At 40.1% G+C, this 18376-nt stretch overlaps 2 protein-coding genes across 4 annotated transcripts; both read left to right on the forward strand.

The window, feature by feature from the left end:
* The first annotated feature begins 1092 nt into the window (after positions 1 to 1092).
* LOC122404550 (estradiol 17-beta-dehydrogenase 11-like) lies at positions 1093 to 13375 on the forward strand. Of its 2 annotated transcripts, none has more exons than XM_043408603.1 (8): positions 1093 to 1491; positions 2863 to 3342; positions 6888 to 7012; positions 7424 to 7534; positions 9914 to 10075; positions 10278 to 10360; positions 10466 to 10582; positions 10887 to 13375. In XM_043408603.1, exons 2-8 carry the CDS (start codon positions 3114 to 3116, stop codon positions 11077 to 11079), a joined length of 1020 nt encoding a protein of 339 aa, XP_043264538.1. In that variant the 5' UTR covers positions 1093 to 1491; positions 2863 to 3113; the 3' UTR covers positions 11080 to 13375. The 2 variants fall into 2 exon arrangements, with proteins under 2 accessions (XP_043264538.1, XP_043264539.1); XM_043408604.1 differs by having other exon boundaries at positions 1093 to 1378.
* Positions 13376 to 13677: 302 nt separating this feature from the next.
* Positions 13678 to 18320, forward strand: LOC122404530 (integrin beta-nu). 2 transcript variants are annotated; one of them, XM_043408566.1, is made up of 13 exons: positions 13678 to 13854; positions 14008 to 14333; positions 14650 to 14894; positions 14962 to 15247; positions 15310 to 15474; positions 15712 to 16170; positions 16394 to 16556; positions 16625 to 16791; positions 16876 to 17048; positions 17222 to 17421; positions 17624 to 17736; positions 17803 to 17894; positions 18175 to 18320. In XM_043408566.1, exons 2-13 carry the CDS (start codon positions 14172 to 14174, stop codon positions 18317 to 18319), a joined length of 2370 nt encoding a protein of 789 aa, XP_043264501.1. In that variant the 5' UTR covers positions 13678 to 13854; positions 14008 to 14171; the 3' UTR covers position 18320. The 2 variants fall into 2 exon arrangements, with proteins under 2 accessions (XP_043264501.1, XP_043264500.1); XM_043408565.1 differs by having other exon boundaries at positions 13678 to 14333.
* The last annotated feature ends 56 nt before the right edge of the window (positions 18321 to 18376 follow it).

Consider the following 18376-nt stretch of genomic DNA (forward strand, 5'->3'; position numbering starts at 1 on the left):
GAACAACTAGCCGTAATGAAACTAGACAGCGTAATGTTACGAGGAGGAGAGGAACGGACCTTCGCGTTTATCTTACCTCCCTTCGATTCTAATCGAAATAACACCTAACACAGTTTTTAAATAAACGCAGACCGTATTCTGTATAGCGTACATATAAATAAAAAATTTGTAAATCACATTCGAATCAAATAACACGTATTTCGAGTTAGAAATAATTAATCACATCTGATGATAAATCGTCATTAAATTTGTTATTGAAATCATTGTCTCAATTACATTACTAAGGATAAAGTGTTAAACCAAGGTTGATAGGTTTATACGCAAACATGTTCGAAAGAAATATACTTGGAAATTTGCGTTGCAAATGATCTAAGATCGCTTTTGTTTTTTTTTAAATCAATCCGATAAAATCTAACATAAAAAATCAAGCTCGTTTAATGAATGTATCTCAACGATGATTCGAGCAACGCATCAGAATGCGAATGGCTTAAAATTTTATGTACGTATAAAGCATAGATCCGCCCGTTTTAAAAACGAAATTAATCTAGATTTAGGTATCTTTTTATAATTTTCATAAATTTGAACCGTACGAGGAATCCGTAAAGCAACGTGCAGCCTTCGAATGCCAGAAGGTTCCCCACCCTTGGTTTGCAACAAGTAAGATCACGGAAGTACGACAAGGACTCTTACTTAGAACAGAGTCTTATTTCACTTGTCGAGTTATACGTGTCCTGTGATTTACTCGATTTCTGTGAACGATTCTTCTATATTGCCTGAGAACCGTCAAATCATTTTATGTAACAATCGAAATTTGTTTAGACCTTGTTCATAGTTATGTAAACGAATGTTCTCGATAACCAAAACAGTTCTATAAAATTTCAAAGTTCTTTTTCTCGCTAACGAAAGGTTGAACAAACAAATTTTATTTTGTTTTTATAATTACTTAATTCCCGGTTGCACTATCCTGGTTACTGGAATACTTCATACATTTCGTTAGTCGAATGATATAAGTGTAAGCGTTCGAATACTTTCGTGTACGAGTGTACGTTCGAGAGCAGTATGGGAAGTAGCACAACGACTATGAGTACCTGAAAATTTAATTAAAAAGTATTAAAGTCGGGATCGTGGAGTCGCGACGCGAATTGTCGACGAAACGACAGAGAATGATGTAAATGAGTAGTTGATCGATGCAGATGCAATTACCAAGGACGTATTAATAGTTGTTGGGCTATGTTCCTCGGTGATGCGCGGCAAAATACTGCTGTCTGGAGATTGTTGAGAGGGTAAAGGCGTCCCGAAGCGGTCGTTTCATTCAGTACACCGAGGACCGTAGTGCCGGTGAGACTAGTATCTCGTTCCGCGGGCGACTTTCGCATAGGTACGCACTTACGTCTACACTGTGCTTTACTCTTTCACCATACTTTTCGAATTCTAATTCGAGATCGCGAGTGACCTTACTTGGTGAATGCTCCAAAGGATTAATATTACCTAGTAAGACTGTTTTCATTCCCATTTATTCGTCCCTTGCAATACTAGCTTTCTCATCATTTATCAAGTTTTCTTACGCAGTGATACTCTGTACATTATTGTACATTTTTTTTTATTTTCAAACTTGAATTTTTTATCGATTCCTATCCAACGGTGAGTTTTCCTCGGTGATCTAAAATGGACCATTCGCATTTTTTCTTCCTCGAGTGAGAAAATTTGTTAAAATTCTCGTCGAGGCCTTGTCTTGATAACAAACGTTTTTTAGCATAACTTCTTGTCAAGGTTGAAACTTACAAATAAAACAAAGCTCTGAAAACCCAGCGCCACGCGTTAAGATTTACGAGCCATTTGCCTTCGAATTTGCTTGTTTTGTTCTTCTGCCTCGAGGCAAAGGGAAAAACGAGAAATGATACTACGAATAGATAATATTGTACGATCTATTCGCTTCGCTGCTTTTTCTTTGTTTTCTTTAGTAATAATTTAGCTCGACACTCTTCGTTTCTGGCTTGTTACGCAGGATCGCGTGTCCGGAAAATCGTCGTGCGAACAATGGCGAAACGATCGAACATAAACCGAAAATTATATGCTTCTTTAGTACGGAATTCTTCGGTTGAAAATTGAAAGTGAATTTCGCGTCTCGTTAGAAAGCGAATTACCAGCCGTTGTGATATTCGTGGTTCGTTCGACGCGTAACGCTGGACGGTCGGGAGAACGGTGAAGTTACAATATGCATGATATACATACTTATATATATATATATATATGTATAACGTTAATCAAAAAGAAGATTTCTTCGACGATCCGTTCGAAGCATTCAGAGAAACGTTTTCGTATTTCCTCGTTCGGTTTTTCGGCGGAACATCATAGATCCTCGTCCGATTGTCCCAACGTCCTCTTTTTTTTTTTTCACCGAGAAGAAAGCGATACGAAATTCAGAGAAAGCGTATACTAGTTTCTATACCAACTGTTAACGACGACTGGAGCGACTAACGAGATTAGCGATTCGATAAAACAGAGAACTCGCGAGATCGGCTCGATCTTCTTCCTTGTTACCCAACCGATACTCGATTAGGATCGAAACCTGTTCATCAACCGCGAGTTTGTTTACTTCAAATTCATTATTTCTTTCTTCACTTCTTCTTAAGCATCCGATTAAATGGATTAGATATCAAGATTGCAAGAAACGAATATGTACGTAATACGGAAGTACTTGTGCCCTCTAATTAATTCAGAGTATGCAAAGCTTGGTAAATGTTGCATATTCTGTCGAACGATAACATTGGATCGACGAACGTTTGCGTTGCACAATGTCGATAGCCTAATTTTGAGGATAATTGTTCAATTGGTAATAAAAATGAATCCGTTGCTTTCCAGAGGGCTGCGCGAGACGTCCAGAAGTGTGCCGAACCACGTTTCAACTTTTGCCCAGAATTACCGGCCAGCCTCGTCGCGACGACGAGACCCTCTTCTCGTTGTCCGGAAGGACCGAAACATACCACGTGCCACGGCAAGCTATGATATCGTGATCGATCCGTTATCGTCACCTTCGAATTGCTCACAGAGTGCACGGTCGACGATCGACGGTCCAAGGTCCGGGCTGAAATATCCTCTGGGACTTGGCAGCCATGTCTTTCCTGAGGTCTACCGGGGATCTAATCGGTTTCCTGATCCTCACGGTGGTCTCCATCGTCGAGAGCATCGTCAAATTGTTAATTCCGATGAAATACAAGATGAAAAGCATCGCCGGTGAGGTGGCTCTGGTGACCGGGGGCGGGGGCGGTCTGGGCAGACTGATCGCCCTCAGGCTAGCAAATCTTGGCGCCATCGTTGTCATCTGGGACGTTAACAAACCCGGTGAGCGCTCTTCTACCCTCTCTCGCTTTTTCTTACGCGCTTCCGTGATAATTGCACATTTACACGGGCGTGGAACAAACTAGGGGTTTAATTTTTTACGATCCGGTAGGACGTTTCTCGAGTTATCGTCGAAACTGTTATGAATAGACAGTGGATATTTATACGAGCAACTAGTCGCTGAAGCATTGAAAAAATCTATTATTTACTTTGTTATTTGCATATCTCAACATATTTCATCTGTAAATTTTTACATTCCTGACGAATTTTTCTATAAACGATCTGCAAACGGACGTTATTTACGGCTGTAAATTATAAGATAATCTAGGAGACAATTGAAATATGTTTTATTAACGCCTAGAGTAGACGAAATGATTGAATAATTGAATAGACAACTTCATCGGGTACTGAAAATGCTGCGATTCGTTCGATGTCGGTGAATCATAGTCAGACCACTACATAAACCAAGAAACCCTCTAACATGATAATTACACTAATCCATTTAAGACGACGTTCGACTAACGAGCCTAACATCATAGCCTAACGTACCGTACATCGATTGTGCAATACCGATACACTACGATTTTATTAAAGTTAATATGCTGTGGAACGTTTTATAAATTCGTGGACGAAGCAATGTTAATGCTTCAGACATCTGTAACGCCGTTAATTTTAATTCTGTTGTACACGTATTTTCAAAAACATATACATACGTTAAGAAAACGAAGAAAAAAATAGAATACCCCTTTAAGCTAATTAAAAATAATGCATCGATATAGAAAAATTCCAAATTCCATGAACTTTTCGTACAATGGACGATCGTAAAATCCCGTCACGGAGAATTTTCGGTAATGGTCGGTTCCCGATCGTTAATGCCGAACTAGCATCGCTGATCCTCGATCCCTGACCGGAATACGAAGGCTGATCGAGTAATTACGTCCGTGGTATCTGAACGTGCAACATCGTGCTAATCCGAACATCCGAATCTCAAGGTCGTGGGAGGCGTGCTCACACTTATAACGCGAATCCAACGAGCCCTCGAAATTAGTCGTCCTTGCTTACAGCCGCGGCGGAATCTGAAAGTTTCGGAAAGTGTCGGTTCCATGTTTCTTCGCTGCTTCAGCGAGCAGTAATATCGTACACATAGAGAACAGAATACGTTTGCTTGCTAGCGATTTTGACGAATCCGATTGGATAATCGCTTCCTGTTTCTCTTGAATTTACACGAATCACGTAATTAATTGCATAGCAAAGACAAAAGCACCGACACCGTAATTTGTTAGTTCTGCATTATACGCTAGTAATTCGTAGTTATTAAACATCGTGCAATCATTAGCTTGGCAATCGTTCTATATGTATGACTTGTAGCCAAACAAAATTATTGCAGGATTTTTAACGCAGTATCGACAAATGTATTCCAACCGTACCTTTGTATCCTTGAATCCTGATTAATATAACGTTTGAACCACTGCTATCATGAATTAATAAAAAAAACTGTGAAGAAAAGAAACTTCAGGTTGCGAAGAGTTCAAGTACGCGAACCGGTTATGGTCCTTTTAATTTATGATTCAATGTTACGAAAAATTTCGAAACACGGTTGAGTTTATGCATAGTTATTCTCGGTACTGTAGTGCCTTTTAAGAATTCCTCCGTTTACGAGGTAGTCGGTATGAAATGAATTCTGGGTCCTTCGCGGTTTCGAGTCCTCGAGCACCTAGTTCGCAAGACGACAAGGACCTTGAGCTCCAAGTTACGGAGGTAGAGGGAGGCTAGGATTTCTCGCGTTCGCTGGAATAAATTCGAGGCGAAGTCATATAATGAATGTTAGCGCGAGGTAATTTCGTGACGTTGGGCAACGAAACGATGGCCGATGGAATAAATGTGATAAGAGCCGTTCGAGATTAATTGCCGCGAGAGGAAAGAAGACCGGTCGGGTTCACGGGCAGAGGAAGCTCGGCCGTGTAACGAATTTTAAACGTAAGCGATCGCAAACTTGAAACTCGCGGGCGGAATATTGATTGCGCGCGGCTGCACTGCCGACAAGCGGATTAGTATATCTTATTGTTTGCAACCTGGACACGTGTCGCCCAAAGCAACCTACGGAATGATAAAAAATCTCAGAAACGGATTCTGTCGTGTACATTGTGTACTTCACGAAAGTAGTATCGTGAACTGGACCGTTTCTAGTCGACAATGGAAACAAAACTTCTATCCTACGAATAGCTCGCAACCGCATAGAAAGATAGATACTCGGGAAGCAGAATAAATTTGGCTGAGAAATAAACTTTGTTTAGGCCAGTGGTTTTTAGCTCGTGGACCCTTACAAACTTACAAGAAGCAAACCACTGATTTTAACTACTCCCCGGATATATTTCATCAACAGAAGAAAACAGAAGACAGAAGATGAATTTTTCCGAAACCTGTAACACCATTCAAATAGAAGACACAATTGATAACTATAGCAAGAAATGTACCCCTCCGTAATACCTTAATTGGAAGACAAGGCTTTTTAAAAACAAGAGAATCAATCTGTATCTGTGGTACTTCGTACTAGGAAAATTTAACTAAAAGTTTGCGAATGGTTGTCTCCGCGAGCTGACAAAATAAAATGGCGCGGACAGTCAAGGTCACGCAAGTGGATCTGGCCGAGATCAGCTTCGGAAACTGGTTGATCGTTGTAAAAATGAAACTTCATCGCGCGTGTTCGCCTTTAGCGAGCGTCCTTCTTTCTGGTCTCGATCGTTCCGAGCGGTTTCAGCATGTGACGTTTCCACGTTAGAGTCGCGATCCACCTTTCCCCGATAGAGGAATCGGTTCGGTAATCCATCAACGACGAACGGTTGGACGTTTTAATTGGCCGATACCAGGGTTCTCGATTTTATGCTTTATTCGGGCAACGGTGTTCCCGGACGGTGAGAATCGAAGGATTTCGATCGGGGAACGTGGTACCGGAGGGAAACGAGATTCTACGCGTTTTGCAATTATCTTTGATGTTCTACGCGAGCACGCGTAGCATACTTGGTCAAAAAGCGAGACAACCATTTCTTCACAGGCTTCAACTTTCTACGTAAAAGTGCACGACCGCGAACAGCTGCGTCGTAGCTTCACGGATCGGTCTTCGTCCAGCAGTTGACTGGAACATCAAACTATTGGGCTTAAACGTCACGAACGAATGCCGCTTAAATTGCCTCAACCTCCTCTGTAGATCGTGCAGACAATAAAACAGACACGATATTAACTGTTGGCAACAGGTGGGTTACTCGTCAACCGTGTTCGCTTGTTCCTCGCGCTTCGCCATATGCCTCTTGCTACTGGTACCAGTGATAAGATTCGAATTTATGTACATATGTACATATATAAATTCGTATATGATTCGAAGCTTAGAACTCTTGAAAGTGTCGAATGCTTTGAGAGATTCTGAGTGTCTTAACTCTTTAAGTTTCGACATCAGTTGTATAATGGATAACAAAATTTTTAATGTATTAAATTTGTGTCGTACTATTAGTTGAAGTCAGTTTCATAAACTAAAGATCCCTCCTTTGTTCTAGGCATGGAGGAAACCGTTAAATTGGTGCAAGCCGCAGGCGGAACCTGTTACGGTTACGTTTGCGATCTGTGCAACCGGGAGGATGTTTACAAGAAAGCGGCATTAGTCAGGGAAGAAGTTGGAAACGTAAGTGTTGTGCAATTGCTTAACGAATCTATAAATTACACCATTGCACCACGGAACACTGAAAACCCTTATTCTAAGCTGTTGTTTCAAAGATTAGAATGTCAGGTGTGACCGACAAGATTGATCTTGATAACATATTAATCGGGGAATATCTAATATATTGCTGTACGTAATATCAATCTGTTTTCTAGATCTTCTCTCAAATATTTTAATTGCTTAACCGAAACACAACAAATTTTTTGTAAACGTAAATTAAAACTGAGTCAAAGCGATGTCTAAAGATTATATCTGTCGGCATTGTCGTAGTATTACATTTGCGAAGATGATTTATCGCTCAAAAGAACAGACGGTAGCGAAGAAAGTGTTCCACTCGTTGGAAAGTAATTATTCCTATTGTCATCCATGTTACAGGTGACGATATTAATAAACAATGCTGGTGTCGTAAGCGGAACGAAATTTATGGACACACCGGACAAGCTCATTATCCGTACAATGGATGTAAATGTAATGAGCCACTTTTGGGTACGTTTGCATCTTCTTTCTACTTTCTATTTAACCCATCGGGGACTAGTGCATGGTCGTAGAAATGATTAAACGTTTCTAACAAATAAACGCTTGTAGATAACTCTCTCTCGATATATGTATATACAGAGTGTTCGGCCACCTCTAGGAAAAATTTTAATGGGAGATTCTAAAGGTCAAAATAAGACGAAAATCAAGAATATCAATTTGTTGATTGAGGCTTCGTTAAACTGTATTTCTGCTTCTCTATATTTCTAATGGTTGGGACAAAATTCTGTATTAGCCAATTTTTAACAAGAAAAAAAAAATTGTAAAATTTCGATCATGTATATCAAATAGCAACTCAATTAGATAATGCGACTAATTTACGTCTAATAAAATCACGAACGAAAAGCATGAAGGCCATTAAAAGAAACGTAATTCTGGAGACTTGAATGCGCGGTAAGACTGCAGCCGACCAGTTCTAAGCGTCGAAACACGCTTCATTTGCAGATCGTATTCACCTTTTTGGACTATAAATTACTCATTTTGCATAATCCTTATACAATCTAATCGTTATAGAAATCGTATTCGTACGAGTTTAGTTAACGTAACGCAATAGGTATTCGTTTGCAGGCGTTTCGTTGCAATTACGGCGTTACCGAGCTAGGTTTATTGAAGATTCTTGACAATCTTGCCGAACTCTCGTAGTCCTTGTCCAAGTCATCGACAGATTTGCGGCTCGAAATTGAAACTCCCGCCTCGCATCGACATATGCAAGTGAGAGGCAGATTCCTCTATTTAGGACCATTCGCGTGTGTAGGGTGGGAAAACCGGTCGGATAGATCCAGCCACTGGGCCGTGTAGTTGCAGTACACTTGTATCTCGCGGTTGCGACACGCGAGAGACAACGCGCTTGCCAAATGCAGTTCCTCGTTAGGAATGCCCGCTAGAACTTGCATCCTGCTTTCGCGCATTACTAGAAGCGAGTCGAGCAACCATCTGGCACGACTATTTTTTCCAAATAATAATAACAATACTTAAAAGCACAACAGATCATTGCGAGTGTGTACTTGTAATCTACTTGTACAAAAATAAAAAAAAAAACGAGGACCAGTTTACCTCTCGCAATTTAGAAAATCGTTTTAACGAAACACTCGTCGTTCTAACGGGATACACAGTGAAAGTTTATGGGCCGATGCTGAGGATAATCGTTGATAGCCATAGAGCGTTAATCGAAAGAGCATCGTGTGGATTCGGGGCACGAAGAAAGGAAATTATACCGCGTGATTGGACGAAGAATACCGATTTCGCGTGTCGCGTTGCATCACCACGCGGCGTCGGTTAATGGAAATTGAGATGTCCGTCTTAAAATAATGGGGAAAAAAAGAAAGAAGGACGAGGTCTGCCGGTTGCGTTGCTAAAAAAGAACGAAGGCTCGTGGCCTAGCAGGATCTTTCCGAAGGGCGCCGTCGAACTCAATGGAATACGTTTCGAGTTTTCGACTTCTTTTCGAAACTCTGGACGGATCGAACAATTTTAGGTGTCGCGAACGTGATCGGTTCGAATAAATATTTGTTAGCGTTCGTTTTAAACCTTGTTCGAGCCGTTGTTACGCCGCGAATTACGCGCTGGTTTTACTTTCAAAAGCGAGAACTAGAAAGAAGATGAAGACGACCTGCTGATGAAAAAGTAGGTTAACTGCCGCGTGCGAAGAGATCGTGAACCGTAGACCTCTTGCTGCACCCGATGTCACGGTCATTTCGGCAGGATCGCGCCAACCACTTTCCAGCAGGGACTTTATACCGGTATTATTCCAACAGTTATACCAAAATATCGATACTTTGCTAATATCTAAACAGATATACTACCATACGGGTATTATATCGGTAACAGAAATCGCTAAAGATTAAAGCGACGAGTCTTCAGAAAAATACCGGTATAACACCGTGAGTCCTGCTTTTCCAAAAATCCTTCACTTTGTTACGTTTAGAATACCACTGTACTTTTTCTATACTGCATCTCGCATTCAACTATAACGATCCTCGATTGGAATGGTTATTATGTAACCGATAGGCTCCCATTTAAATGTTATGAAAGATACAGGTGCACTGTACACTATGTCTAAATGCGTAGTTACTCTCCCTGACTGAACACGTAGGCGCATACTTCGCGAAAGAAATACTGGGTACTGGTAGAAACTGGGCTGAACAATATTTCCTTTTGACCAATGCGCTTGTAACACGCAATTGCAATTTTTTCAACGTAACCATATATGTTTTTTTCCTACATAAATTATTTTTTTTACGTTACGTTCAAGAATAATTTTTCTACTTTGTTCGAAACAATGTACATTGTTCGCATCGTCGCAAGCTGAGGGCTGCAATGTTTTTCTTTAAGACGACGAAGGCGTTCTTACCTTCGATGATGGCGGATAACAAGGGCCACATCGTAAGCATAGCTAGTTTAGCTGGACACATAGGGGTACCAACGTTGGTGGACTATTGTACCTCAAAGTTCGCGGCAGTTGGATTCGAGGAAGCACTTCACATGGAACTAGCGGTAACAATGTTGTTTATGCTTCAATAAATTATCCTGATCGCCTCGCGTCGCGGACAATAAATTATTAACGTGTGTTCGCTGTTCCATAATATTATTTATCTCTTTGCTAAAAAATTTCGCGTTTCAAAGATACGTGTAAAAAAAAGAACCTCGATAATTGTCCTCGGGTGCATTTTTTTATATTGCTTATTGTATCTTTTAGGCTGATGGATATAACATCAATACCACGGTCGTATGTCCGTTTTTCATTCGTAGTACTGGCATGTTCGGAGACGTTGCGCCTAGGTATACACATGTTTGTGCCTGTATTAAATGCATACCATCGTATGAGTCTATTTCACACGGTGTATAGTTATCACGAACACGTACATACGGCTCTGTGCTCTTCAGATTCGTCCCAAGGCTTGGCCCGAACGAAGTGGCGGACCGTGTGGTGTCCGCTATGAGGTGTAACGAGAAAATCGCTGTAGTGCCAGGTTACCTTTACATTCTCCTCGTCCTGAAATGGTAAAGTCTTTCGATTATTTTCTAGAATAGTAGCAATAGCACGTACGATATAAAGAAATGGAAACTCGCAATTATACTGTTCAAAACAATTCGGGGATCATAAAAGAAACCAAGTCACAGTATTACTTATCCATTCCTTCGTTCGCAAAGGTATTAAAAAAACTTTAAAGTATTGAGTTTCTGTCAAAATCTAACGCTATACAAAGTTTCAGTTAAGTCGGTGACCCAAAGTGAGATGCTTCGTTCGAGTGATGTTCACTGACCAAGACATCGATTGTTATTTAATCGTAACATTAATCCGCAGGGCTTTTCCATGGGCCTGCGCAGGGATGTTCATCCGCGGCGTAGTTCCGAGCAAACGTAGCCACAATACGTTCAAAGACACGTCAATAATTAAGAAGGAAAGTGTTCCCAGCGTGCTGTCCAAGGATCAGAACGGCGCTAACATCCATCAGCAACTGACCAGACGCGTTTCCAGCTCCGAAAGGAAGCCTTAATCGTTGTGTAAAATGTTTTTAAATGGATAAACGAATCAACTCAGTCCATCGAACGATAATCATACACCATCGATTCACGATACGTTGATAACGACCGCGTAATTATAAGGCATATCGAAGAATTCTCGTCACGCGTGAGGTATACGTTAGAGTTTTCTCGCTCGTCGAGCAGCTTGTTCTTGAGCGAGTTGTTGCGCAAAATTGAAACAAGTTTCGGTCAAAGAGAATGGACTTTATAGAGCGTCTTCGTCGCGGGTTTGCTGGCCCAAGAGACTTGAAATTTCAATCCCAAGCAGTATAAGTACGCTTATTCTTGTTGGCCATATGGGAAACAATGGCACGGTTAGGAGTGAAAGTTTCAAACGCGTTTCGTTGCCCATATTTGTTGGCAACACGTCGCGTTTGTTGAAGAATGTCGCGTGTTACGAGCAAGATTTGTTCGTTTCGGCGTTATCGAACAGTGCATTAACGTTTCGTACGATCGAGGAGAGGACTTTCTAGTTACGTCTAGCGATTCAGCGAGCAAGAACCACGGGTACAATTTAACGTAATCGGTACCGATGTGATACATTGAACACTGTTGTACGTCAGCACTAGCATTAAGAGTAATCTAAGACTTTTTTTATTTGTAACTTGTGGTTATAACGGAACGAATACAGGCGCTTATTTATCAGAGCCCATGTAACCGTTCGAACCGTACGCGAACAAACACACAGATGTCAAACAGAGAAATAAAGTATGTGTAGTATTTACACAATTGCCCACGTGAACTACCGATTCGTGGAATGGAACAATACGTCGAAGATTTTTATTCGAGTGCCATATGTTATCCACGATACGCAAACAATTTAGGAACTCTGGTGGAAACACTTTGAACAAAATGTCTATTTTTATGAAATATATGAGATTGTATTTGTTTTAAAGGGATACTTCCGCCTGGACCGCAATTTTTTAATAGTTTTTTTAAAAATTATTATTAAAGGGAGGTAATTTTTTTTCATTCAATTTGAATATATAGCTCTATATTTTTATATTTTTAGAGCATCTTCAACTTTTTTTTATACAAAAATATTAAGAATTATAAGAGCTACCATAAATTCAGTAAAGGTTCACGATTCTGCCACGCCGCGTCGTTCTGTTTGTCTGAAACGTACCTACAAATAGAAGCGTTTCATCGAGCAATGCCAACTTACCTTCCTACAGTTGTTAAATGAATATATTAATGGAAATCGATAGTTATCCACACTTTTTTATTTAAAAAATATTCCTTTGCGCCATCTGAGATTGCATACCCTAATTTATTGGTGTTTGAGCAAGTTTAAAGAAAGAAAAGGAAATAAAAAAAATACAATTATAATTAATATCGAACATTTTTTACGCTATAAAATCATTTGAATAGACGATACTTTGATGATTTTGAGAAGTATTTTTATAACCATCGTTTCTACGTCTTCAAAGACACGGGATTTATTAAAGAATATGTATATCTTCTAATAAATTATTAATCCAGTTAATAGCGAGGGAAACGAAATACAAATGTACAATTTCAAATAGAGATTTCGCGATTAGACCAACACCGGATAGCGCAATCGTTCCACGGATGGGATAGTGCGCAAGGTTACGAGTTTCTATCCTTTTCGATTACTTTGTAGACAACGATACGGCAATAGTATGACCATATGCAACTTGTGTTAGATAGTCGTTGCACAAGCACAGCTATTCATAGATAAAATGCAATCCTATTAGAGTGCACGATCCACATATTTTCATTCCCGTTTCCTTGTCTATATTTTTGTAAACCTTTTGATGTACCAAACAATATTTATTATACATATTTTAATTCGAAATTAATTGTTATTAATGTCACCATTAGTTCCTGTAGTTGAAACGCCAGTGAATCGACACATTTACATATTCCGTGTTCCATTTTTTCGTGTAAAAAGAAAAAAGTGATTCGAGACTTTCGCTGTGTGTAAGTAATGGCCGTCATTCTTTCGTACACCATACAAAACTCTTTTCAATCATTTCTATAGTGATAATGATATGCGAACGATAGGTAGACTCGTCACCGCGTAATTGCGATACACGCAAGTGGGTGGACACACTTTCCATGTCTACTGTGACTATTAAATGTATATGTATAAAGGGTGTGATGAGTAAAACATATTCAAGGCCGTCTTTTCATTAAACAAAACACAAGTACTTCTTATCGCTCGTGCAATTAAAAATTTAATCTAGGATTACAATAAACGTTATTATTGAGCATATTAAAGAATAATTTCCAAACATGACAAGAATCAAGAAGAACACATATTTATTGAATATTTATAACGTACAATATCCCGATTTATAGAAAAATTATTGTAATCTTTTTATGATAATAAAAACTTTGACGTTCAAAGAAACGTTTTGTTACGGAATAAGTTTAGAACCATCGCATAACAGCTCCACGATTTCATTTTCATTTTCTCGTGATTGTAGAGGACACCCTATACATGGAAACATTGATACTGTGTCTATCAGTCATATGTATGTGAAATAGTAGATATTGTTAGTCTACAGATGGATTCGTATAGCTCCGCAGTGAAATAGTAAGTGTCGATGGTAATCATTCCATTCCATCGAATCGAGTAAACGGTGTTCATCGGACGATGCTATTTTCCAACGTGCATTGTCTTCGTAAATCACGGATAAAATAAGGATCGACGGTAACATGCCACCGAATTGGATTCGACTGGATCGGATTGGAACCGACCGCCAGCTTAAATTCGCGCGGTAGATAAAATCAAGTCACAGATTGTAAATATTGCAGAGAGATATCGAATCCGCGCTATCTTTTTCTTTCATTTCAATGAGAATCGTTATCATAGTGCAGATAACAGGCACGATACATCACTATCTGTAACGATTGCGCGAGTTACATTTTAGATTTCGTCCCGGTTAATCGCTAAAATAAGAAAACGTCGCCATGGATCGCCGATTTGTTCAATCAGCAGCATGATTCGCGGGAACCGGAAGAACGAAGAGATCCATCGATGAAAAATATCAATGATGCGCACAGAAGAATATTGTAATCGGATTGTACGGTAAAAATGAGGAGAATCTTCGTAGCGTTGCTCTTCGTGATTGTTCTGTGCTATGAGTGGAAACAATCGGAAGCTGTGGATGTGAAAATCTTGAAGCAGTGCATCTCTCAAAGCTCCTGCGAGAGCTGTCTGGAGGCCAGCTCCTCCTGTGCGTGGTGCAGCGATTGGGTAAATTTCGCTAAAATTCCTTTCGTACGAATAGTGAAAATGTTTACCTAGCTTTAGGTGGGGGTTATCGTTTAAATATAAAGAAACGGGCAGCAGAATTTAAGTGTAAAACTACCACTGTTTTGCAACAACATATGTGTAATATAATATTTTGTCCTTCTAAGATACGAATATCTTTTGTGAATGTTGTATCGGTATACAGGATCGTAAACTTTTTACCAAAGTAATAGCACTTCCGAAGAACGTATTGTAGAGTGGATGATTGGAATTTTAACGAAGAAAAAGAAGATTAAATTTTTTTCGCGTGTATCTACAGTCTTACTCGACATCGATACTCGGGAAACCAAGATGCAACGTACCGGAGAAATTGAAGGCGTTCGGTTGCCCGCCGGAGGAAATTCGCACTGCTCCGCCGGGATCGATAAAGATCCTAGAGAACTTCGATTTTCGGGACATGGACCTGTTAGATGAAACACCGTTGCAATTGAAGCCGCAGAAAGTAAAACTCAGAATTAGGCCGAACACCGAGACGACGGTTCCGCTTCATTATCGACCAGCCAAGTACGTTTATTTACTCGTCCGGACAATGTTGATATCGACTGGTTGCTTGACTAAAGAAATCGTTTAGAAACTATCCTCTGGACCTGTACTACTTGATGGATCTAACGTGGTCGATGAGGGACGACAAAGAGACCCTAGTTATGGTGGGATGGAACATGACTCGAAGGATCAGCAAATTCAATACGAATTTTCGTCTGGGATTCGGCAGCTACGCGGACAAACCGCTAATGCCATACATCTTTCCTGGCCACGAGGATAATCCTTGCAAAAGCGACCACGCGGTCTGCGCGCCTATCTATTCGTTCCAGCATCATCTAGAGCTGACCCGTGACGTTCAGCGGTTCATTAAAGAAGTACGCGTTAATTTGTTAAAATATTAAACAACTGGACGGCGATTGAACGGTAGTTGTTTTAGGTGAACGACAGTTTAGTTACTGGAAACGTTGACAATTTGGAAGGAGGATTGGACGGAATTGTGCAAGCAATCGTTTGTACGGAAGAGGTCGGCTGGAATCGACACACACGAAAAATCATGCTGGTGGCTACCGATGGGTATTTACACTTTGCCGGCGATGGAAAGGTAACGCGAGATAATCGATTTGAGTACTGTAAATGATTATAATATTATGGGCGTTCGTTTATCTAATGCAACAAGCACAACCCCTCGAAAGATGATAACGGTAATATGCGTCCATCTTTCGAAATGTAAATAGCAAAATAATAAAATAAGTGGGCAATTAAATTATCTATCTATGGAATGTGTATGAATGGTCTCTGACGTGTTTCGTAATTGAAAAATATCTGAAATTACTAACAGTTGGGCGGCGCGGTGAATCGCCAAGACTTCAAGTGCCACCTTGACGAGCGAAGACAATACTCTCTGTCCACAAATTACGATTACGCCTCTCTGGCAGAGGTGTCGAGACTATTGCAGGAGAACAAAGTGAATTTGATATTCGCCGTGACGGAGGATCGTCGTCCCGAGTACGAATTGATCGCGGACCTGCTGAAAGAGAAGGCGAGAGTCGCGACGTTAACGAGCAATAGCTCGAACATTCTGGACATTATCGAGACCGCGTACCACGACTTGATCTCGAGACTGGTGTTGCGAGACAATTCATCGAGTCCGCTCCGTTTGGAGTACTTCTCCAACTGCGGGAGAGAAAACAATCCGGAATCTAGTACGTCGACGTGCGACGGAATTCAAGAAGACCATGTATACGACTTCAGGCTTGTATTTTCTTTCGACAAGTGCCCGAGCAACCAGAGTCTCTGGGTATGTGAATATCAATAACAAAAAGACACTGATCGTTTACGAAATTTCCTAACTCTGACAAACCAACACATAATGTTCATTTTCTCAAATTCTTCACGCATTCTTAACTTGTAGTTACTAGTTCAGTTGTGCTCTCCACTGTATCTAACAATTTTTCGGTACGAGATTGCGGAGTTTGCACATGATTTTATTTTATCTCGAGATCTGTTGCAATACTCCTCAGACGCAAACAGTTGTAGTCGAGGACGCGTTGGCATCCGAGGTATCTGAGATGGTGATCGAGGTCGAGCTTCTCTGCGGTTGCAATTGCAAAGATTCCGAAATCTCGCGTTGCCAGCACGGAACAAACGAATGTGGTCTGTGCAAATGCGATTTCGGATGGTCTGGTAAGATCTCGCGTCGCGTTTCGTTTCGTTTGCGATCCATTTGACGTTAACAAACTGTATGTTTGCAGGAGAACACTGCGATTGCGACGAAATTTCACCGGTGGAGAATAAATTGCAGTGTATCAGCCCCAACGCAACGAAAGTTTGCTCCGAAAGAGGAGAATGCGTTTGTGGGATTTGCTATTGCGACAAAGGATACAACGGGCAGTTCTGCGAGTGTTCCGCATGCGACAAGGCAATCGATTTTGATTTACATGAAATCACACGTGGATTTTTCTAACGGAGATTAACGAATTAAAATAAACAATTTCCTAAACAGATCGGTGGAATAGAATGCTCGGATAGAGGTACCTGCGAGTGCGGTGTTTGCAACTGTTTAGAAGGTTGGCAAGGAGAAGCCTGCCAATGTCCTTCGACCGATGATCTGTGTATCGCACCAGGGACACAAGAAATCTGCGCTGGTCACGGATACTGCGACTGCGGGGAATGTCGGTTCGTAACTTAGATTCCTATTGGGATTTTAATTAATTTTATAATATAGAATTAATTATTTAATAACAATTACTGATTCATTGCATATGAATGGTCCAACTGATGGTAACTTCATTAAAAATGTTTAATTTCGAATGCAAAGTCTCTATTCGTGTTAAGTAGATCGTTTTCAGATGCAACGTTACTGCGGCCGACGACTCGTATTACCGAGGTACTTATTGCGAATCATCGGCTAGCGCAGGAGGAAGTGGTCTATGCTCACTCTACAACTCTTGCGTCAACGCTACCGTCGAAAACCCTGAAGAAATAGACCAGTATTGTCGAACAAACGCTACCGTTTATACCACTGAAACAGTGGACTCCGTGGACTTTGGTATAAATACCTAACTCACTGCAAAATTATTTATAAAAAAACTAAAATTTTCCATCTCTGAAATAAATAGGAAGTCCATTCAGCGAGGATTAAACTAGCGCCTATTCGTTTCGATATATGAGATTAACATCGGGCTAACAAATTCTGAAATAAATTATTGCAACCAAGTTATTTAAATTTACTTAAAATTTAATTTTCACAGGAAACGAACATTACTGTTTCGTAAAGTTAGTCAAAGACAAACAAACGTGCAACATACATTACGTGTACGAGTTCCAAAAAAATAATGCTGTTGTTTTGAAGATCGGGAAGAAGGTATACAATAGATATTTGTCAAGGTTTCTTCATTTTCTTATAATTATTTGTTTTTAACCCTCTTAGGCATGCACCACACCGATACACCCAGCTGCCATTTCGCTTGTACTCGTCGGTATAGTAGTACTGATCGGAATTGTTTGCCTGTTGACTTGGAAGTAAGTATCGTTTCGAAATTAATAACAAGTTTGCTGTCTTTCGAATTCACTAATCTGGTTTTTATCTAGTCGATCTCGCCTTAGATGTGATTAAACGTTTTACTATTTTAGTTTAATTTATCATTAAAATTCCATCAGTAACAATGTATTAGAAAATATTTAAACAATTGTTTAAACAGGCTTCGTGAAATGCTAAAATTTGATTAATACTACTATTTTGCTCAGGCGAGATCAAAGTACAATTTATATGAAACAAATATCGATTATAATGTGTGTATAGGTGTTGGACTTCCATAATAGACAGAAAGGAATACGAAAAGTTTGAACAAGAACAGAAGAAAACTGTATACAGTCTGAACGAGAATCCTCTATTCAGACCTGCCATAACTCGATTTAGAGTTCCATCGATGTATAAAGAGGATTAAATACATACATATTAAGTAGAAGAGAAAGCCCGTAAAAACAATAAGACGCGACGACGA

This window comes from Colletes gigas, unplaced genomic scaffold, assembly GCF_013123115.1.
Source record: "Colletes gigas isolate AHSC1104 unplaced genomic scaffold, ASM1312311v1 Colletes_gigas_Sc00003, whole genome shotgun sequence".
NCBI classification, from domain to species: domain Eukaryota; kingdom Metazoa; phylum Arthropoda; class Insecta; order Hymenoptera; family Colletidae; genus Colletes; species Colletes gigas.